Consider the following 23,066-nt stretch of genomic DNA (forward strand, 5'->3'; position numbering starts at 1 on the left):
TCAGAAAAACCGGTACAAGGTCATGGTCAAATTTCAATTTTCTTTTTGCACCTGTCCAACTCACAGTTTTTCACTGATTTCCTTCAAACTTTCAGGATGTGCTAAGTTCACCGAGTTGTATAACATATAGTTCGGGTTTTTTGAGGTCACTGACCTGAGGTCAGTTAGAGGTCATTACGTCGTAATGTTAAGCCTATGGGAAAATACTAAATTCGGAAAATACTGGAGATATCCGCTTCGTTCTATCATTTTAGTGCTTTGAAACCACAGTACTTAACAGCAGGTCACTTGGTGCTTCTTTGTTTGGTGTACTTATCCATGGGTCAGGTCAAATGAGGTCAACTGAGGTCAAATGACGTTTTTGCCAATAACTTGGCACATAATGACGCTAGAGATTAAAAAATGGTATCATTGTGTTCCTGGTGATCAGCCGAATCGAATGATATACAATATGACGCAATTTGGTTAACTTGAACTTAATTTATTAATTTAAGTTTACTTAAAATTTAAGAAAAACTTTAAGTACACTTAAGCAAGCTAAAAAGTATATCATTCGACGCGCCTTGACGTGCTGAGTTCACTGGTGCTTTTCTTTTTGCTCTATCTTAATTAGATCAAAAGTTATAAGCGAAAAACTTTTGACCTGTTTTTAGCGAAATTTTTACATTTATACCCCCCAAAACCCCCCTAAATATTGACCTAGAGCAACCAAATTTGCACAGGGGCGAGAACTCCAGGGGGCCCACCTACCTACCAAATTTGGTGTTTCTAGGTGCCATAGGAGCCAATCGCGAGGGGGGGGGGGTCGCATCGACCCCCCCCCCTGCCAGGCCGTGTTATGAAAAATGCCCTGCCAGGGCGAGGGTTAAAACCTACAGCTCCTACGCCCTGAGCCCCGAACCTTCATTAGTCGGCCGGCGGGAGCCGCGCTCGACCACTGGCCCCGCTGCCACCTTGATGATCGCGCCGGCCGGTGCAGGCCAGCCCCTCCGCTGGATCGCCGGCGCACCTTCCAGCACCGCCAGCCGCCGGTGGCAGGTATTTTGGGGCTGGCTGCTCGGCCAGACCGGTGCCAGCCAAACAAAGACGCTCCAAAACCAACAGGCCGGGCCGGGCCGGCGCTGCGGGCCTCGCCCACCGGCCCCGCAGCTGGCAGAGGCGGCGGATCAAGGCAGTGGGCGGCGGCGGAGCGGTGGGCGGAGTCTGCACTCGGCCCTCACGGCCAGGGCGACCCACTTGGAATCGGAGAACACTACCCTGCTTTTTTGGTTTCTCATCAGATGCGTTGAAACACAAGCAGTACCTAGGTCGGCGTCAGAAAACTGTTACGCAAGCGACTTTCTGCAGCGCAAAAACGTGCACGGATGGTGCACCCAGCAAAGTTGAGAGCGACTCTATTCAGGAACCAATTGGTTAAATGGAAACAATTACAGTGGGATGGCTATCACTGATGATGTCAGGTCAAGGAAACCTTCGTTTGTAATTTATAATGAGGACCTGGTCTGCCTGCATTTCTTCTTCTTCTTTTTTGTGTGAAATGCTTTAATATTTTTGCCCACCCGACCAATGAAGAAATGGAAATTTGTTCATTGAAAGGTAAGTACACTGCACTTGTTTTCTTGCCTCAAAATAATCATCAGCTGTAACTGTCGATCTTTCAATGGAAAACTTTTTAGAAGCGGTGCGGATCGACGAAATTACGACTTACCGTGTACCACACCGCTTATGTGTTTCAAATGGTAGTAGGTATCACAGGGATGGACGAAATATAAAAAATGCGATTATGTCCATGTTAGGAATCATGCTTCAGATTAGCAAATGCATTGGTGGTCACTGCACCAACTGGTGGTTATCATGGCTTATGCTCAGTAACTGGGGGCGAAAATTCCATCTAAGGCGGGACTCCATCTAAACTCCTTCTACCCTAGCTGTCATGCACCGACCGACGAAACTACCCACTACCCAGACAAACAGGACCACGTGACTTTTGCACACGCTACAAATAGAAGGCGGTCCTCCTCAGCACAACGTGTTAGGGAGGTGTGGCACGAAGCGCCGGCTCTGGTTGGGTCTAGGACGCTGACGTCAAAGACTAAGCTTCCAATCAGCGACGCTGCTGAGGTACACACTGCCATGTGACTTTTGCACACGCTACAAATAATCATGGCCACTTTCCACTATGTGTTAGTGAGGTGTGGCACGAAGCGCCCGGCTGGCTGAGCAGGTCGCTGACGTCAGTGGCTGGTCGTCCAATCAGCGACGCCGCTGAATCACGTGCTTTTGCACACGCTACAAATAGCACGAGCTTTCTCTCTTCACAACGTGTTAGGGAGGTGTGGCACGATGCTCCAGGCTGGTTGGATCTAGGTCGCTGACGTAAGAGGCCAGCTGTCCAATCAGTGACGCATCTGAGTCAAACATTGCCACCTGGCTTTTGCACACGCTACAAATAGCACGCGGCTGGAGTGGGTTAACAGGGCAATCCAGGTGGGACCGCTCGGTAAGGTCAAGGCTGTTGGCGTCAAAAGTTATTTATCTGTGATACCTGGATGGTTGGGCGATGGCCGCACCTAACAATTGGAACGTGAAACGGTGACTTCGAGACGTTCAGCGACTTTGAAGGTAGATGATGCATGATATCGTTTTGTTTTCAATTATAGGGGAGAGTGGGGAAAGGGGTTTGTAAAGTTACATTAAAAAAAAAAATGACGCCCGCAAAGCAAGAACTTGGAGTTTCAGCGTAAGCCGACATCATTTTTCTCCACAAAATGTTACACTTCCGTGCTTGAAATATGATAACTTTTTTGATATTAGTTATTTTCCTGAAGTAGTGCAAGGGGACATCTTATCCCAGAGGGTGGGAAAGACGCCCCCTGGCGTTGGGTAAGATCCTTAGTAGGTATACATCCTTAGTATACTTAAATGGGCACGTGAATTGCCTGAACGAATCAGTTCCCTTCTATTCTGTGGTAGGCACCTAAACGCCATCGTAAGGACCCTCAAAAGTTGCCGTGAGGGGCTTCAGAGGTCATCGTGAGGGCCATCATAGTCCAGCGCGGTCAAACAAGCCTTCGTGGTGGCGTTCAAAGACCGTTGTGGGGCCCTTATAGGTCTTCATGAGTCTTGAGAGCCTTCAAGACCATCGTGGGGACATCAGATGCCAGCGCGGCCCGTGGAGCCATTTTGGCGGTCCCAAATGATGCTCTGAGGGGTCGCGGAGCCAATAACCCGCGCCCGGCTGGGGGTCCTGGATTTCCATGCCCTGCTGGGGGGGGGGGGGTGTTTGAACTTTGAACACCCCCCTTCTAACTCGGCTCCTGGGCCACGTAGCGATACGCGGAAGGCGGCGTTCGAAAGAGCGTCAAAAATAATGAGGAAATCACTTCGGACAATTTTTTGGTCAGGTCAAAGGTCAGGTCACCAGAGGTCATTGAAGGCAAAATTTCGCCGATTTCCAGGTCGAATGTCGACAATTTCCAAGAAGCCAACGCATAACTCGGGAACCAATAGAGCTACAGCGCCGCAGAAAAGCGCATTCGATAGCCCTATTAACGCCCTTTCTGAGTAATTCTCTCAGATTTGACCTAACGTCAACGGTTTTGCCTGCAGGGGGCAAAAACTGCAAAAATAACCGATTTTTTTTCGGAAACAGTTTTCCTGAAATAACTTTTGACCCAAGCCTTGTACGAGCTTACTTTTACCGGCATCGTGTTCCTCTCGTCAAGACGCATCGAATGAACTATAACTTGACCTTGAAAGGTCAACTTGAAAATTTGACCTCAGGTCAAGGTCATGACCTGACCGGAAAGGGTCATGTTGCATATCAGTCGATCCGTATCGTCGAGCTGAACACATCTAAGGTGTTTTCATCGCTCTAGCATGCCTCTATCAAAAGTTATTTGCGAAAAACTGTTCGATACCATTCGTGACCTAAGATGACCTCAGGGCATAAACAGGGGTCACGGACACCATTTTCATGTTCAGTGTGTCTAAACCACTTGTATTTCAGTGTTTAGGAGTGTTTATAATGTCTTTCGTCCAAAAGAGGCGCATTTCAATTTTCTCCCATTGACTTATAATGGGGAGGTCGCAAAATTGACCTGACCTTAGGTCATCGATATCAAAATTCTGAGATATACATTTTGTACATGCTATTGCTCTTAGCAATCGCTGAAAATTTCAAAGCGATCGGTCACTCGGTGTAGCTATGACAGACATTGAAACTTTTTATGAGGTGAGGTCACTTCAAGTGACCTGGTGACCTGACCTTGAATGACCTTGGTCTGAAATTTTCACAACATGTGTAGAATTGATGTATAATAAGGTGTACCAAAAACGGCGGCGCTCCGCGCTGCCGTTTTTGAGATATTCGCGAAAAACCACAAGGGGGGTGTTCAAACACCCCCCCCCCAGCAGGGCGCGGGTCCACACTCCACAGAGGCCGTCGTGAGGGCTCTCAGAGTCAGATATCGCCCAAAAAGTCGGTGTATGGGCCGAGAGACCGGCATGAGGAGCACCTGACCGTTATATTGCACTGTCAATAGTCCTAAATCGCCTTTTATTTCTCACCACAAGTACATATGTACTAAATGATTCGACAGGTTTCTTGAAGGGCAGCCTATGGGTTAGGTGGCGTCTTTCCCCATCAGGTCAGGGGGCATCTTTCCCCAGGCACCGAATTGACAAATAGCAATTTGTACAATTTGTTAGTACTAAAACTAAACCCTGAACCAAACTGGCTGGGACTCAGTACACGCATGTGAATGCATCACGGCAATAACAAAGTGCATAAAAATTGTTTACCTTTTTGATATTCACAATGTTTTGACACCAAAATATATATATATATATTTTTTTTTTTAATCAGCAAATACAAAACATGCAGCCACCAGCCCATCATTGCCCAACTGAGCTGCGTAATCTTTTTGTGCAGTAAACAATAAAGGCTTCCGCTTTACGCTAAGAGCATTATTTTCCATATTGTATTCCTTGTTTCGCCATTAGAGAGGCTGCGGCGTCTTTCCCACCCTGGGCATCGTAACCCACTCTCCCCTACTTTTATCATGCGGATACTTGGCGAACTACTGACAACTTCATTTTGAAATATCGACCTTCAGATCAACGAACCGAAAAAAAAAACACTTTGGCATCTTAGGTATGTCCATAAAGTTAGCGTCGTATTCGTATTCGGATTCCAATTCGAGTAACTGATTTCGCTCAAAATTGGCATACAGAATACAGATAGCCCATGGCACGCTGAGTTCGAAAATGGTGACCTGGGTAGCTCACTAGCTATATGGTCGACCTTTTATCGGCCACCTTCGCAAACGATAAAAGGAGCTCAAAGACTTGTAAAAAAAAAATAAAAATGATCAAAAAGATAAATACCTACATTGAAGTTGTTTAATTGCTTTTCATTAATTCCGCAGGCTGTTGTAATATATGTATGCACAATGATTAGTGATCATTACTAGTGATAAAGCGATCACATTTTCTACAGAACAAGAAAGTCAACGATGATTTTTACTTGGGAAAGTCACTAGAGGAGAAGGAGAGCTATGCAGGGCTTTCATGTCCCAAACAAACGTAGTGGAGGGCACGATGCTCCGGAGTGAGGCAGGGAGTCCCAGTCTCAGCTGGAGGAGATAGCAGTTTGATGTCATGACTTGGTGTGCGCCGTGCGGTATCCCAGTCTGATGTGACCTGGTGCAGGTGGTGTTAAAGTCTGAGGTGGCGACGGATTGGACTGTATCCTATTCTGAAGTGGGGAGGTCCCAGTCTAGGTCACTGGGGCGGTTTGCGCTACCCTGTCCGCCGGGTCTCGGCGGCGCCCCGGTTTGCGCGCTGGCAGGTCACTGAGGCGGTTGGCGCTACCCTGTCCGCCGGGGTTCGGCGCCCCGCCCCGGTTTGCGCGCTGGCAGGTCACTGGGGCGGTCTGTGATACCCGTCCGCCGAGTCTCGGCGGCGCCCCGCCCCGGTTTGCGCGCTGGCAGGTCGGGTCGGGGTGTCGGCCGCTGCGGAGACGGTTGGCAGCGGCTCGGCCTCGTCACCGACCTGTGTGCCGCTCGGCCGGTGAGTCATCGCGCACTATTTCGGGAGTAGGACGGCCGACGGGTGGCGGCGGCGGCTGCCCACGCCCCTGTTTACTCAGAGCAGTGATAATAAGCAGGTCGGTCTGTCACAGAGGATCCAGGGCCGCTTCAATCCCCGCGCTCCCCCGTTCTGTCAGCCGCCACCTGACATTTTGGGAAAATCCAGGTAGCCGACGTCCCCAGACGGACAGTGTGCGAGCCACGGGTGTAATTCAGTTCAGTCTCTGCTGGACCCCGTACACAATTTTCATGAGCAGCCCTGCCTTACACAGAGCGACAGCACATGCAACGATCCCAGCTCTAATACCCTCCCTTTCTCACACATGACTGCAGCATGGGTTAAACAGGCAGCAACCTTCGATAAAAAAACTCGGGCTTACAGAGAGAGAAAAAAAAACTGCAACGGACAGTCTCAAAGGGACATTGTTAAGTATTTATCACTTATCAGTGATAGACAAATCAAATCACTCAACTCACCAATATATATGGAACATTTCGGAATTGAATAGACTGACAAAGCCTCTGGGAGTTGCCTGCTATCTTGCAATGTTCTTTCCCAAGAGACTATCAGATGTTGGCTTATCGACTCACGTGAACTGCCATGTATGCATCGTGCATGCATCGTATATTTTCCATGGTCGGAAATAAGCAGTTCCTCATGTAATTTGGAAAATTGGTGAAGCTTGTGCTACACATTATGCATGTATGCACAAATGTAGGTACCCATACTTGATTGTGCCTTGGCATGAACAGGAGTTCTTGGCTGTTACGGTGTCCCTCAGTGCTGCTACTGGCTAAGTAGCACGGACATAAATTATTCAACACAAAAACACAGCTCACAACTCCGCATTTCACATCGCAGAACTTACCATAAATGTCAAAGATCTAATAAGTAATTAATCATAGGTATGCTCGCCAATGGCTTATGCATGCACATTCGAACACAAAATAGTGAAAGTGAGAGCCTTATTAGCAATGAGGCTGGCCATTTGTACCCTCTTTCCATAAGCACTTGTTAATAAGAAAATAACAATAAGAAAAACAAATGTGCTCGAAAAAGCATAAAAAAACAGAGGTCAGCCCTTGTCTCATGACATGAGACAGTGATGCCCGAGGATCAGAATGATTATCGGCCCTCCCTGCCGAATACTGTGACAAGGTTAGTGTGTTTGTGTGTGCTGGATGGAACAAGAGCACTGTGATGGTCACGCGTGTGTCAACAAAGCGCGATTTCCATTTTCCAGTGATGAAGGTGTTGTCCAACCGAGTGTCGAATATGTAGTGACAGACCGCACTGAGACAGCAGGCAAGCATCAGCTCCCGCACCTCTGTTGGGTCATCCCGCCGGAGGGGAGGGGCCCCAGCGGTCTCACGCGACGCGGGAAAACAGCTCACCAAGGTCACCGGCCGCGCTGGCCGCCTCTCGCGCCAAATATACCCGCCACGGCGGCTACCGACCAGTCTTTTTGTCGTGGCGCGGCTCGCCGGCGCCAAATTTAGCGGAGCTGACCAGTACAGTGACTAATTCCGCACCGCCAAAACGTCTGCGGCTCGCCCAGGAGCCCACTGACAGCTGACGCAGCGGGGGTCAAATGCTGAACTAATATTAGTGTGAATAGGCATTGTTATTTGTAAGTCCATGAAAACTCCCATGATTCATTTACTTCATACTCATTTTAACCTCTGCTGACCTGCACTCTTTTTATTCCGTCAGCGAAAACCAGCCTGCTTTACGACGGATCTTTCTTTTTCTGTATGAATCTACATAAAGCTATTTTGCGCAAAAATGTCTTCCTGGCGGTGTTTTTCAGCTGGAGGCCAAACCTTTGACCTGAGGGACGTCAAATTTTAGCACATACTGGTATGAGCGAACGAGCTGCAACAATAGCCACTAGCCAGCTACATTGGACATTCTGATACAGCCTAATCTTCTGCGATAGTAGGTCTGTGACAGTGGGTCTGTGACAGTGGGTCTGTTCATAGGCGGTGGAACGGGGGGGGCATCGGTGCACCGTGCCCCCCCTTGATTTTGCCATTTTAACATTAGCTCTATGGGCGTTGAAAGAATGGGACCAAAAGTCGGCAGTGCCCCCCCCCCCCCTTTAATTGAAGGTGTTCCGCCGCTACTGGCTCTGTTACTATCATGCATGTGACAACGGGTGTGCGATAGAGTTTGTAATAGCAAGCTTGTGATTGTGACAACTGACAGATGACCTGTGACAGTATGACAGAGACTTTGTAGCAGCATGTTGGTGATTGTGACAGTATGACTACGGACAGCAGGTTTATCACGGAGACGCGGGCATGTGACGGCGGTTCTCGGAGGCGGTGTACCGAGCCGAGTGTGTGCCGGACCGGCCGCGGCCGGGCGAGGGTGTGGTGAGATGAATCATCTGGTACCGGAGGGGGGGGGGGGGGCTCCAGACACTGCACTCCCCCTCCAGGCGCGCGCCGACCGATCGGACCTTTTCCGGGTGCTGCCGGCGCTGGCCACTAGGTGGCAGCAGCGCCGAGAGGTGTCGATTACCGACGAGCGCCTGTTTTTCAGACCACCAGCCCGACACCGTCAAACGCCTCAGCTCTAAATGTTCAGTGGCAGTGATGCCATTTGGAGGGCATGGGTGGAGAATTGTTTTCAAAGTTGGTATGGCGCCAGTTGCTTGAAACAATGCTTAATAGCAGAAACGTTGACACATTAGGAAAATCTGGGTACATAGGTATAACAGTGCACTTTTTGTACATTACATGACGGTTCCATATAACGTATATATCAAATTTGAGATGAAATAGTGTAATTGACACCGGACAAATTATTAAAACGCATCGAGAATAATTGCAACCTTAATTAAACCAAGTATGCAGTGGATTACTTGTCTTGTTCCCTGAAACTCCTTGTTCATGATACAAAGCATTTTTACCTCATATTTTATATTTTTATAAGCTGTAATCCTTAAATTTCATAGTTTTTACCCTAAAAGTTGGTATGGCATTGCCATACCATTTTTTAAGTTGGTGTGGCGCATGCCATACATGCCATACCGCATTCTCCACCCATGTTGGAGGGTGTTGGAAAACCGAAACTGAGCCAACGTTAGATAGGTACACCATAATACACGTGAAAAATAAAAGGGAATAAGTTCGGAAAAAGTAGTCAAACATAGGCATTGCAGGTACTGAAAGGCTAAGCCGCGCCCCGCTAAGGGGCGGCAAATCATCCCTCCTCCGTATTTCGCCAATATCTTATAGCGCTGTAAGCCCAGCTACGTCAAAGTCTCAGTACCGTATCATACGTCAATTGGACGTGATCTGAGATCTCTGAAAAATTGAACGAAATCCGATGTGATTTTGATAAAATGAGTTCTTAGTGACGGCATGTCACGGAATTGTTGCTTTAAAAGCTCAAAAGTCAAAACACGTTAAATATCTTTATCAGCTTTTAAAGATGGATGGCGTAACAAAAAGGTTGAATTGTATGTGAATGATTTGGACGCATAATTCTAAAAATAAATATGATGTTCCAGGAAAAAAGTCATGAAATCTAAAAATGTTGACTTTATCAAAACACGGAGCATATATCATAGAGCCATGCATGATAAGAGCCTACGTTCTAATTTGAACACAAAGCTGACCAAAATGTTGCTAAGCACAAATTTTCATTTTTTCTTTTGATACAGGAATGAAATAACACCATTCGATTCGTCGTGAAAAATGTTTCAGATAGACACCTTTTTGGTAGACACCTTTTTCACCTTTTTCAGAAAGACACCTTTTTGGTCTTAAAAACCAACTTCCAATGTTGACCTCACATGACCTGACCTTGGGCTGAACTTCATTTAAATAAATACGACCATATTAGTGACGTACTGAGGGACCTGAGGTGGATGTCAGCCGCCAACATGTACAGGTACCACTCGATGACCCTGTTGAAGCAGATGCTGTCCACCGGCCAACCAGAGCAACTGCACGGCAGTCTGGTGACACGCGGTGAAGTTCACCACCGTGACACCAGGCAGGCCGGCCAGCTCCACATGCCCGCGATACGCTCTGAGTCTGGCCGCCGGCGGTTTCTGTTCGCCGCCGTCGCGGAGTATAATACCCTGCCGCAATGTCTCCGAGATATGGGACCGCGGCAGTTTAGAGCAAACCTCCGAGATCACCTGATAACAAACCAGTATAGCAGCGGTTAGCTGGCTGTCGGACGCAGACTGAATGGAATGTTATGTGCGTGCGTGTGTTTTTATCATCTCTCTCGTCATTATGACATGTCAATCATAATAGCCATGAGTCCATGGAACGATTGCGCAATGTGAATACAATACAATACGAATACAATATTTGATGTAATGGATGGTGTTTTTAGCCATGATTAATGCAAATATTTATAATAGGAAAGAAATTGATCATTAACCCGCGAGTTGCTGGGGGGGGGCGTTAAACGCCCCCACTTTTTTCGCCGGGCCATAGCATAAAAACGGCGCGCCGCAGGCGCGCCAAATTTTGGGTACCTGTAGGGAATTGATTTAAGTTTATTGTTACAAAGTTTCAAAAAAATCGGTCGGAAAATTTTTGAGATATCGAGGTTCAAGTGACGTCATGATTTCTGAGTTTTCGACCAAAAACGGCATATGTTCAAAAAATCATATAAAATCACAGAATAGACATACAGACATGCCGTAAACGCCATTAGACTGCCAATACTATGAACAATCAAATGGCTATCTTCGATTATTGATTATCGTTCCGCATTTTCCAAAATCTTGAACTGAATCTTGGCAATTTCTCTTGACTACTTCACGACCATGATACATGAATTTCTTAAATTGAACTTTTTGAGCCAAACACGTACACATATGATAAAATGAATGTCACCATCGTGTTCTACGCCCCAAATTACCCATAAAACATGTGTCACAGGCTGCGAATATCAGTTTTGATTTTTGGGGATATGTGCCTACCCGGTTGACCTGACCTTGACCCTGACCTATGCTTGACTAACCCCTACATGGAGCTGACACTCTTGTAGGCCTTATATGATGGATTGTGCACCGTTTTGACAGAGTTTATGATGAGAGGCGCCCATTGCGAAGTCCTGAAGTCAATGCTACTGAAAGCCCGATTTCAGGTGTTTGACCTGACCTTGACCCGACCTGTGACCTGAAAATTCAACTTTAAAGTACTCATCTGAAGCGTCTCGTCGCGTTCTTTCGTTTGCCGCCTCGTGCGTTTCGCTGCGCCTATTGGTTCTCGAGTTATCGGCTGGGGGCGTTTAACGCCCCCCCCCAGCAAACGGTGGGTGGCGAAATACCCCAGCAACTGCCGGGTTAACTTGGCACAAATGTATCATTTTAGCAGATAAAAAGACTGATACACAGAATAAGCGTTCGCCGCTAAGGCATCGTTAGATACATCTGACGATGCTTAGCGGCGAAACATTTCCGTTTACATGAACAGTGCCACCATGATAGCACTGCTTATGTACCTGTAACCGAATGCCGTGAATAGAATAGTGTCTACAGCACTCAGCCAGATTGGGGGCTTGGTATGGCATCAACTCGCCTGATGCCTCGTCTTCACTTCACTGTTGTTCTATACTCAAGCTCGTGATTTGCTAACAGCTTAAGAGTTCTAACTGCCACTACGACTGGGCTGTCGCTGACTTACTACTGCCTGTTAAAGTGTTCAATGATTGCTTCATCTAAAAAGCCGTTTTTCGACGGCTTTCTAGTACACATTTGGTTCACATTTGGTGCAGCTTTGGTGCAAATTTCGTTAAGTAAGGTTCATTGTGTTTCTTAGAAGTTATTCTTTGGGTTGCGCAGTTGCCTAAGTACTCGTATATGCCTGATTTGTTAAATTATCAGATATTATTTTCTACTGAAACACCGAAACTAATTCATGGTATAAAGATGTTTATTGTAAAAGGAATCTGGTGCAGATTCGGTGAAGTTTGGTGCAGTCGCCAAATATCCCGTCGTGAAATCGGCTATTTTAAATTATATCAATCAATTTAATGATTATTAATGCACCTCTCATGCGGCCAGCAGCCGTAAAACGTGCGTGTGGCTACTATCCGCCTCATTAAGGGAGACCAAGGCCCACCTCATGGCTCACGCTCTGCGTTTGCACGTCAGCGAGCGTCTGCAGCAGGGGAGGTGTGTCGGTCACTGGTCACCGAGTGTCGGTCACCGAGCACCGAGTGACGATCACCGGTCACCTGACGGTCACTGGTCACCGAGTGACGGTCACCGGTCACCGAGCACCGAGTGACGGTCACCGGTCACCGAGCACCGAGTGACGGTCTTGGTCACCGTGGTGCCACTGCACCGAGGGCCGGTTGACGGCGAGGCTGCCTTCCTCATTGATCAGTGAGCCCGGGGCCGGCTCTGAGGTGGGCCGTGCTGACTGCAGCTCGTCTAGTGACACGGTCAGGTAAGGAGAGAAATCGGTGTTCGGAAATACGGCGAATTATAGTGTACTTCCAGTTATGTAGTACCTATTCCTGAGCACGATATGCCGCGAACTGAGCACGGCAAGGCGGTGTGCCCAAGCACGGTACTGCGCGCACTGAAAAAGGCACAGCACAGCACTGCACGGCACTGCGGCACGTCGCTGCGCGGTCATCATGAACATTTTGCGGTCACACTGAATTACTCGAGCGCTGTGTCAAACAAGAGAGAATACTTTCCCGAAGATAAGTAGCAGCTGATTGGTTAATCGATCGTATGCACTGACGGAGCTATGGCTAGATCGAAGCGTGGGGCTCAACGTGCTAGTATGCAGGCATGATAATTGCACGCTCCCGATGCTCCTCCAATGCGACTCCAAGGCCATGTGAGTACGGCTCTCGCGAGATTAAGCGGTAGATTTTGCACTTTAACATTTCCGGTTATACCTCAGAAACTAATCGATATATAGTTGCATGCGGTATGAAGATCCATCCGAAAGGTCGAAAAAAACAAGCACATAAGTAGGTCGCTGCACTCACTCCAGCTGTCTCATTTCATGTCTCAAAGTATTTCGATAGGTGGCTTTTCCCCTGGGGCATTCCATGTCAACCGGGACAGCCAAAATCGGCCACCTCTGCGATTTTGTTCAAACTTGGTATACTTATTGGCTATTGGGTGAAACCTCTGAGGGTGAAAGGATTTTGTCATATGCCCTCGGGCTACAGAGATACAAGTCGCTAAACTTCTGCTTTTTGAGCAGAATTGGACGTGTATTGCAATCTTGAAAGATCTATAGCTTCAACATTTTTGAAGCTATTAATTTCAAACAAACTGAAACGTGTGCATAAGGAGTTATGCTAGTAAAATTTGACAATTTTTACATTTTCTGGTGATTTTGAATTTATTTTATTTTGAATTAATTTCTTAAAATGTAATTTGTGAAAAATGGGTACCCTTCGATTTTGCTCAAATTTAGATATTGTCTTCCACTAGACGTAAGGCACACGTGCTGAGAAAATTAGAGTGGGCCAACGATAACTTTGGATGACATAGCAACAAGTAGTGCAACGTAGCACGGGCGGTGGAAGGGCCGACTTCGCTAACTCCACCTGTTTATCGCCAATAACTCACGCCATAATTATTATATTAACGTCAAACTTAAAGTATCTGTCCAGAATCGAATTGCAAATCCTCCCGTGCAAAAAATAGGTAAATCGGTCTACAACTTTTCTTGTAATAGCGGTGTAAAGTCAAACATTCCTGCCGGAGCGGCTCGGCGGCCGGCGCCGGCCGTTGCCGCCTGAATGGTAGAGTGTGCCGGCGCGGGACGGTTCCATCTTTGCACCGCGCTTCTTACCGCTGATTATGATCGATTCGTGTTAAATTTTGTGTGAAGGCTTAAAAATTTACAGGCAATCTAATGTTCAAATAAATACGAAAATCAACTGGTAAAATTAAATTTTTAGGGTGCAAACACAATATGTGACTATGACGTTTCCCGCGTCGGCCGATCCCCGCCTCTGCCGGCGACATCTTACTCTTAGCAAGCCACTAACTGCCAAATTTATGGTAAGATTAACTAGAGATTCTCATAACACTTCAAATGTCGTATAAAGGAAGAAATAGGAAAATCGGCCAGTATCTCTTAGAGTTATGGGCGTATAAACGCAAAATAGTCACTATAGCAAATTTGATCACGTTTAACCTCATTTGATCTTGAATATATTGATGTAGGGCCATGAAATTGGCACACGATAAAGTTCCCCACCGCTCCACCTACAATTCGAATTCCGTTTTTTATACCTTTTTTGGCTAAACCGGGCTTTTCTCCCTAGCGCTGGGAGAGTCAGGCGTATTTTCTTTTTGCAACCAAAGAGAGGCGCTGCCCGGAGAATGCCCAATTTCATCATTAAAAAACTGGCTTACGATGACCAGCTATCTTCGTGGCTTAGTAGTAAGTGTGCCGAGTGTACCCACCTCGAAATCTAAAGGTCGTTGGCTCGCAGCGCGGGTCAGCCTGAAGTGTTTAACACGCATTTGTTTTAGCATCTGGCCAGCCGGCAACTGTCGTGAGGGCTAATGTTCGTATCTAGGTAGCATTTGGCCAGTCGGCAACTGCCGTGAGGGCTGTATGTACATATTTACGCGTGTTAGATTAGGTCAGGTCACGTCAGGTCAGGTTAGGTTTGTTTTCTTTGGTTTGGGGTAGAAAGAAGCATCTCCGGGTAGCGCCTCTCCTTGGTTGCTAAAACGAAACACGCGAGTGCCAGACATTACGAAGTCCAAAAGACAGTTACGTAGACGTCGGCCCATCCTGGATTTTTTATATGATGTAGCTAATGTATAGGAGAATAAAATATGTAAAAATCAGCAAAATCGAAGGGTACCCATTTTTCAGAAAATCAAAATTTATTTTTTGAATTTTAATTAGGTTCACTAATTAGTTAATTACGTCAATACTGTTATCCTCAATTTAAAGCCTGACCTATTCCCTCCATTTCACACTTTGTCTCGTGGTGATATGTCTAAAACTTCAATGGTTATGACGCTTTAAAGATGATAATGTGCCTTGCCTAAGTCAATGTTTGATGACGTGTATCTCGGAAACGTGACGTCATATCTTGACAAAAATATGTCTCCTTTCTTTTCACATATAGATGAGAAGTTTCACAAAGTTTCGCAAAAATCGGAGGAGGTGAGGTTCAAAATGATCATTTTTTGTCCCACTTGACGTGGAATGCCCCCCCTTTTCTTTCTTCTTTTTTTTCACAGTGTATATAAATACTTTTTTTGACAAAACGGCTCATGTCTTCTTAATCGCTTGGCAGGCGGCAGCACTTTCACATTTCGAAGAAAAGGGATTTGGTGACGACTAAAGAAAGCTTAGTGGCTTTTGTCATTAATCATAAAGTGTTCAAGCTAAAATAAAATGAGCGCAAGCTAATGTGCAGTTTAAAGAACATATTTTATTGGCTGTCAGCTGTACCTGTGCAATAAAACGTGTTTGATTTACGAATCACTTTGTCACCATAGCCAATTTTATTCGCCAGAGGCAATAAAGCTATATTGCTGTACCCATGCCTTAGCGGTAACCGTGGTCAGTAAATATAATAGGTGACGAATTCAGAAGTCATATTGTGTGCAAATCACAGAGTCCATTTGCTAGCAGCAGCTTCCCCGTGTCAAAGTAACGCTGAAGGCCGGTGAAATTCAAGCTGCACCAGTGTCTAGTTTTCATTCGCCTATGTAGCTACTTTTGCTAGTGATCATTACGAACGAGCACGTCGTAAACTAGGTATGCACTTTCTCCAAACGAGGGAGGTCATTTGCAGCAGTAAAACTGAATCTACAGTCAGAGGGGAGTACATTAAGGACTAAATATGCCCCAGTAAGACCCGTGACACATTTCTTACATTGCGACCACGGCTGTGCATGGAAAGAAATGGACACCCGACCATCCGGGTCGGGTCGTGCATTTCGGGTGGTGCCAACCAATGCCAGAATTGCAATAAACTTGAGTAAGCTTATGTAAATGTTTCCTACAAAGGGTACTTACAATTACACCCGTAACGATCCATTTTGTGTCGGTCTCGTTCCGTCTTGTCCCTTTTCCATTCCTTCTCGTTCTATCCGTGTCATTCCTTCGCATCCCGTGTTATCTCGCCACGTAGTGTGCTCTCCCTTACCTTCTCTTCACGTCCGGTCCAGTTCCATGCTATTATGCATAAGCATCGGTCCATTACCTGACGCAGTACCGTACCCCCTGCGAACCGCACACCCCTCGCGTTTCAGCTGATCTGCCGCGGCCGAGAGCGGCCGGTGCTCGGGGTCTCCAGATCGCCGTGACCCGTCACCATGCCTCTGAGACGCCTCCTGCTGGTCCTGGCGGCACACATCGCCACCGGATGTTTGAACAACCAGCTCTACTTCGGCCGTCTAACGTCCTTGCTCGAGCTGGAGAGCTTCTCGCTGCGCGACGGCTCCACGGCCTGCAACTGCTGCGGCCTCTGCAGCCAGAACGCCGCCTGCCTGAGCTTCACGCTCGACAAAAACAGTCGCCAGTGCACGCTGTACTCGGCCGTCGGCGGCCCGGCCGAGTTCAACCGCGACTCCCAGTGGAACCACCACAACCAGTTCTTCTTCATGCCCAACAGCTCTCGGACCGGGGAGTTCTGTCGCTCTGACAGCGACTGCGTGACTCCAGGCGACGCGTGCCGAGGCCGCATCTGCACCGCCGACCCGACGGTCACCTGCCGAGACCTGCACCAGATCAACAGCGAACTGCCCGACCACCGCTACTGGGCCTACATCGCCGGCAGAGAGATGCTCGTGAAGTGCAGCATGAGCCGCGGCGGCTACACCAAGCTACTGAGAGCCTCTCCTTCCGCCAGATGGACAGTCCAATCGCGGCTCAACCTCACCTCTTACGAAGAGGATGGCACGCCAGACACGGACGGCCTCTACTCGATACTGTGGTGAGTGGGAACACGCTGGTAGTTGCCGTTATAAGGATCCGTGTCTGAGTCGCTTATCAAGACACAACGAGCACAAGCATGAGCACAATCAAAATCACAATTCAAGTCTTTCTGATAAAAGGTAGAAATTACAAATATGTAAAACCCAAGAAAAATCAAAATGAATCTTCAAATCCCTAGTGATTGCCTTATGAGGTCACAGGTCGGGTAAATGTCAAATCATTCAAATATGATGATAATTGAAGCCGTATCTATTTGCCGTTTACTCATTTTAAATCGCCTTGCGATGACTGATATCCCCCTGCTTCCCGCAATGCATGACGTCGAGGATTGACTTGTTGCTGTTTGTTGTTTGTTTGCCAGGGCTGCTGATCATATCCGCGACTCCTCACCAGATGCCACCTACTCGGTATTTGTCGGCGGAACGCGTGTCGACGATAATGGATCCGGTAAGACACGGCCGACCGATTATATAACAATTGCCGTTTTTCACGACGGCCATCTGGTACACATTTGGTGCAGATTGGGTGCAGATTTGGTCAAATGAGGTTCACTGTGTTTACGATCGAGCGAGCGCAGCGAGTGAAGCTAAGTCTTTTCAATATAGAATATAGAAATAATATAGAAATAAAAATCAACTTCAGTTTTTAGGCCAATGACCGTGCAATGCAGGGGTGCAGCCTGTGTTTACTTTTTCCGTTCTTTTCAATATAACGGAAAAATATCAGTATGAACGGCCCGGCCCGGCCTGTAACGCTTTTGAGAGGCTTATTACTCAGCAACCGCTGGACCGATTGGCCTGCGGTCTTTTTTGCTGGGTAGCCCCATCCCTTCTACCCCGTAATTGGCTACGTTTGATACATCTCAGTTACCGTCGTGGCACGTGCCACGTGAAAAGTCAAGGGTGTTCATTGTTCAAGCTGTTTTCCAAAAGTAGTGATTTTGATAGGCTTATATCTCAACAGCCGCTTGGGCGATTGTCTTGCGGTAATTTGTGTTGGGTAGCTGCATCCCTTCTACCAAAGGTCGGATACTCTTGCTCTATGTGAGTGACCCCCACTGCACGTGCAAAATGCAAAAAGAAGAGGTGCCAAATTTTTCCCCATTTCAATAACTCGGTAATGACTGGGGGCGGGGTGATTTCACTGAAACTTGGCATTCCGGTGGGCACCCACCAGGCAATGCATTCCCATGTGCTGCGGTTAGGGTGCTACTGCACGTGCGCACGTGCAGGGGGCACTTCCAGATCTCGAGAACGGCTGCAGGGCCGATTGCGCTCAAATTTGGTACACGGTTGGGGACCGGTTAGTAGTGTGTCGCGCAAAAGTCACTTTGGACCCCGTTTGCACGTGCGCACGTGCAGAATGCCGCTTCCAGATGTCAGGAACAGCTGGGCCGATTGCGTTCAAAGTTGGCACACCGCTACCGACCGGTTAGAAGGGTGCTTTGCACAAGCCCGTTGAAAGTACCCTATCGCCCTTCCGCATGTGCAGGGCTCACTATCTCGCTCGCTCGTTCTTCGCCCAAAAGGCGTTTTACTGGTTCTTAAAAGCTGTTAGCTTGGGTTGCACAGATGCTTGTAGACCTAATTTGTCAAATTATCAGACATCATTTTCGATTTAAACACTGAAATAACTTCATAATATGAAGATATTTGTTGAAGACATTTGTTGTTGTATTCCTCACATTTGACCTCAGGTCAACGACTTAGCCTCCAGTTGGCAAAAACTCCAAAAATAGCCGTTTTTATGAGAAAAAAATCTGCAATAACTATTGACTCAAGATAGTAACGATATTTATTTTGCCAGCATCGTGTTCCTCTCTTCGAGAGACGCGTCGAATGAACTATAATTTGACCTTTAAAGGTCATTTTGAAAATTTGACAACGTCATGACCTGACCGGAAAAATATCATTGCTGCATATCAGTCGATCAGTATCGTCGAGCTGAACACATCTGAGGTGTTTTTATCGCTCTAGCATGTCTATCAAAAGTCATTGTCAAAAACTGCTGGGGACCTTTCATGACCTGATATGACCTCAGGGACATAATGAGAGGTCACGGGTGACATTTTTCGGTTCAGCTTGTCGAGTTTTCCTGTAACCTGATGCTTGAGAGTGTTTGTCAAGGTGATCGTTCAGTCGGTGTGGCAATGACGAGGATTCTAGCTTTTTCTTAAGTGAGGTCACTTGACGTGACCTGGTGACCAGACCTTGAGCGACCTGGATCTGAAATTTTCACAACATGTGTGGAAAAGATGCATGAACAAGTGTGCCAGAAATACCGGCGCGTTTTCGATATATATCTGCGAAAAACCGCAATGGGGGGGGGGGGGTGTTCACTGTTCAACCCCCCCCCCCCCCCACGGCCCGGCGCGGGTTAAGTGATACATGCCACACAACCGTGCTCGTAACTTAGATACGTTATCTTTAAAACCCTATTTTGGCGACTATTTGAGGTTTTCGTCTGTGACGTCGAAATTTGCCGTGCAAGGCTCTACAGAAATCGACCCTGTGACGTCATCAAGGGGAGTTATGGTACTTTGTACTTAACCCTCGCATGTGTAGGGGGGGTCGGATGGACCCCCCCCCCCATGGTTTTTCGCGAATAACTCGCGTAAAAAGCGGCCGATCGCGACGAAACTTTCAGTACCCTCGCATTGATCAATTTTACACCTACCCTGAAAATTTCATGACCCTGACCCAAATGACCTTTGACCTGTGACCTCTTTTCCGAGACCATGTTTGGCCGGAATCGCGATTTCGCGTATGTCGGCTCGCACTAGCCGCGTGTTTGCAAGCTTTTCGTGGTTTCAAACGTTCAAACATGTGATTTGATGTTACTCCCGTGTGTGTCAAGGTCACCTGAAGGTCAGGTCAGGTCATTGACCTTTGGTGACCTCGGGTGACCTCGGTTCACTTTTTCGAGTTTTACATGTTTCTAGGCTAGTTTTTGGAGCTGAATTCGAATTTAGCAACCATTTGAACATTTACGAAGTAGTTTTGGTGACTTCGTAACATGTTACGAAGCTGTCAGAGGCGGTTGACACGTACTACGAATACCCGTCACGACGCCTACTGGTTGACCTGACCTGACCTGACCCGACCTGGTCTAAATGCTTCAAGACATCATCTGTGATCAAAACTAACACGATATTCGTGATCAGCACCCCGAAAAACCCCTTAGCAGCCACACTTTACGACTTTCTAACAGGTCCCGATTTTCCCGACTTTGGGTCATTGACCTGACCTGGAAGGTCAACCAATGACCTAGGACCTTAAAATTGGGTATCATCGGCTTCCTCTCGTCACGGGCAACACGCTCGTTTTTTCAGCGAAGCTCTAGCTCGATCAGGGGCCAAACGGCAAGGGGGGGGTCCAACCGACCCCCCCCCCCCCTACACATTAGAAGCTGGCAAACGCCGCACACATGCGAGGGTTAAAGAAGTTCGGGAGCTATCGCAAATATTCGTCAAGGGGGAAGGGTAAAAATTGTTCTCCCAGGCCCATCAGTGTAAAATAGGTACCTATGCATTTCTGACTGTGTTTTGCTATTCTTTATAGACAACTGGCGGGACTGGACCTTCAACCACCGGCGCATCTTCTTCACTCCCACGAAGGACGTCAGCCTGCTGGGCGGCGTGCCGCTGTCGCTGCCCTACACTGTCGAGCACTCGGAGAGCTTCCAGTACAGCGACGGCATCGGTCAGGTGTCGTTTCCGTACCTGCAGGACAACGGCTCGCCGATCCTGATGCATTCCAACACGAACGCCGCGTCGCCGTTCGGCGGGCTGATCCGCACCGGCGGACCCATCCGCTGGTCGCCGCCGGCCGATTATCCAGACGATGTCTACATCTACATCCGCGAGTGAACAATCGGAGTACGGGGAGCAGGCCGCCTACCACGGACAATATTTATTTACAGCGATCTCTAGACACTTGTTAAGCGACCGCGTGCACAATGAAGGTATGCGAGCCAGACGAACATTATCTAACTTGAGGGACAAGAGTGTTCAGTCTCACATGTCCCCGTCCCCATATCGCAATCGGCCGGGGGGGGGGGGGGGGGGGTTAGCCTTTCAGCTAAGGGCGCAACTGCACCGTATTATTTTGAGAGGCATCTGGATTCTGGTGCCGTCACTTGCCGGACAGTTTAGGACTTGGTGCTGCCATCTCTAAACGCCTATCTCTTTACGTGCTGCCATCTGCCCATCTTTTGCTTTCTCCAAAGCTGCCAAATCTGGCAGTCTCCCACATTAATACACGTTTTACCTGCCTTGACTGAAGTTGAACTTGCCGAGAGTACGATCAGTGGAAGTAATCACCAAATAGTTATGGGTAACTGAGGTAACAACTCCCTCCGTATTATGTTGAGGTAACCGTATTATGTTGAGGTAACCACTACCTTCCATAGGTACGTCTGTTTGCGCATTTTATGAAACTTTTAGACCGTCAGTAAGATGGGAAGGAAATTGATCATTAACATGGCACAAATGTATTTTTCTAGCAATTGAAAAGACCGAAATACAGAATAAGCTTTCGCCGCTAAGGCATCATCAAATTTCCTTTCCATCTTACTTACAGTAATCATGGCAAAAAACACCATCTGCACTACATTAAATTTTAGACCGTTGTCATTAAAGGTCAGGTAATTAGGTTACGCTAAGTGACTTAGCCCTATATTTTGAGTGGCCGCCTTAGCTAGACCAATAGAACAATCTCTCACCTTTATTTATTGATAGGTGTTGCGGATATATCAAACCTACATCTCTGATTATTATGTCATTGATCAAAAGTCGAGTCAATATTGCGACATCTTCGCCATCCACTAACGAGATTCAAAGGGATAAGTAAGTGAAAGTAAAAGAAAGAAAATTTTGTAAAGGAATAATTGTGCTTTTTATAGAAATTACGCACTGTCAAATAGGTCCTACCTACAAGCCTTTGTCGAAAGTTTAGTACTACAGAGCAGGAAGAGCTGCTCGAACAAAAACAGCAAATTTGCCGGACTTTTGCCCTCAAATTGGCCATTCATCAACTTCAAATGCATAACGACAGTCGACAAAAAAGTGGCCAAAGTGCTTTCGATAACTGTTGCCGGCGATGCTTTAGCTATGCCTTTTATGTTCACGAGAAATGGGGTAATTTGTCCAAGAATCCTAGGAAGGTTAATTAACCCTATTACTGGGCTTTCTGGACTACGTTAACTGGTGGAGGGGGGCCGATTCGGCCCCCTTGATATCTCGAAAACTAAACGTCTGATGTTAATGAGACAAGCACCATTCGATTGCTCGTATCGTGAACTCTCGGATTGACTATTAAAAGGAAAAAAGTTCAAAATTGGGGGTCCTGGAAGCAAATATTTTCGGAAAATCGCGTTTTACACCTCATGACTAAAAAGGCTATAACTTCTTTCTTTTCTGATCGATTTTGATGAAACTTTAGGGGACCCTTCTTCATAAAATGGGCCTTCATATATATTCCGGTTTTTCGGATATTTCAAAAATCATAGGCGGAATTATCAATTAGGTAAGCTAATTTGGGATGATATTTTGAGTTTTTGTCATGGCATGTCATGCGTCTTAGGACATGATGTGTTACATATATGTAAAATATGCAACGTTAGCACAAAATACACGTTTTCGTGAAGCATAGGCGGATTCAGGCACGCTAAAACGGGGGCAGTACATTGATATTACACCCCTTTCTCAGGTACCTGTATCTGCCTATTTCAATATTTTCGTTGTAAAATGGCGTCACATATGTAGTCTTAACCCTCGCCGGCCGAGGGGGGGGGGGCGGATGCCGTCCCCCATAGGTTTTTTTCGCGATAGCTCCGAACACGCTGGGATAGAGAGCTTGAAACTTGGCATACCTGACCTTTGATTCAAGCCGGATCTTTTGACACCAACTGCATTTTTGGGTCAGGTCAGGTCACTGACCTATGACGTCATAGGTGAACCTCTGCACGGTCTTCAGATGTCGCAACTTCGCAACGCCCTCACTGCCAGAGGAGTTGTCACAGGGAAATGAAACTTGCAGGATCTAGTATCCA

The 23,066-nt window shown here is 47.1% G+C and overlaps 1 protein-coding gene across 1 annotated transcript; it reads left to right on the top strand.

Moving 5' to 3' along the window:
• The first annotated feature begins 1,332 nt into the window (after positions 1-1,332).
• Positions 1,333-21,292, top strand: LOC122369828. The gene is made up of 4 exons (XM_043344889.1): positions 1,333-1,381; positions 16,331-17,013; positions 17,377-17,462; positions 20,576-21,292. Exons 2-4 carry the CDS (start codon positions 16,394-16,396, stop codon positions 20,881-20,883), a joined length of 1,014 nt encoding a protein of 337 aa, XP_043200824.1. The 5' UTR covers positions 1,333-1,381; positions 16,331-16,393; the 3' UTR covers positions 20,884-21,292.
• Positions 21,293-23,066: the final 1,774 nt, after the last annotated feature.

The sequence above is a fragment of the Amphibalanus amphitrite genome, unplaced genomic scaffold (assembly GCF_019059575.1).
Source record: "Amphibalanus amphitrite isolate SeventyFive unplaced genomic scaffold, NRLGWU_Aamphi_draft 001076F_arrow, whole genome shotgun sequence".
Lineage (NCBI taxonomy): Eukaryota > Metazoa > Arthropoda > Thecostraca > Balanomorpha > Balanidae > Amphibalanus > Amphibalanus amphitrite.

Bases quoted from the DNA above. Each gene is read 5' to 3' on its own strand.
- LOC122369828 (XM_043344889.1), top strand. From the start codon at position 16,394: ATGCCTCTGAGACGCCTCCTGCTGGTCCTGGCGGCACACATCGCCACC. The intron at 17,014-17,376 runs GTGAGTGGGAAC...TTTGTTTGCCAG, and splicing joins GGCCTCTACTCGATACTGTG to GGCTGCTGATCATATCCGCG. The intron at 17,463-20,575 runs GTAAGACACGGC...TATTCTTTATAG, and splicing joins TGTCGACGATAATGGATCCG to ACAACTGGCGGGACTGGACC.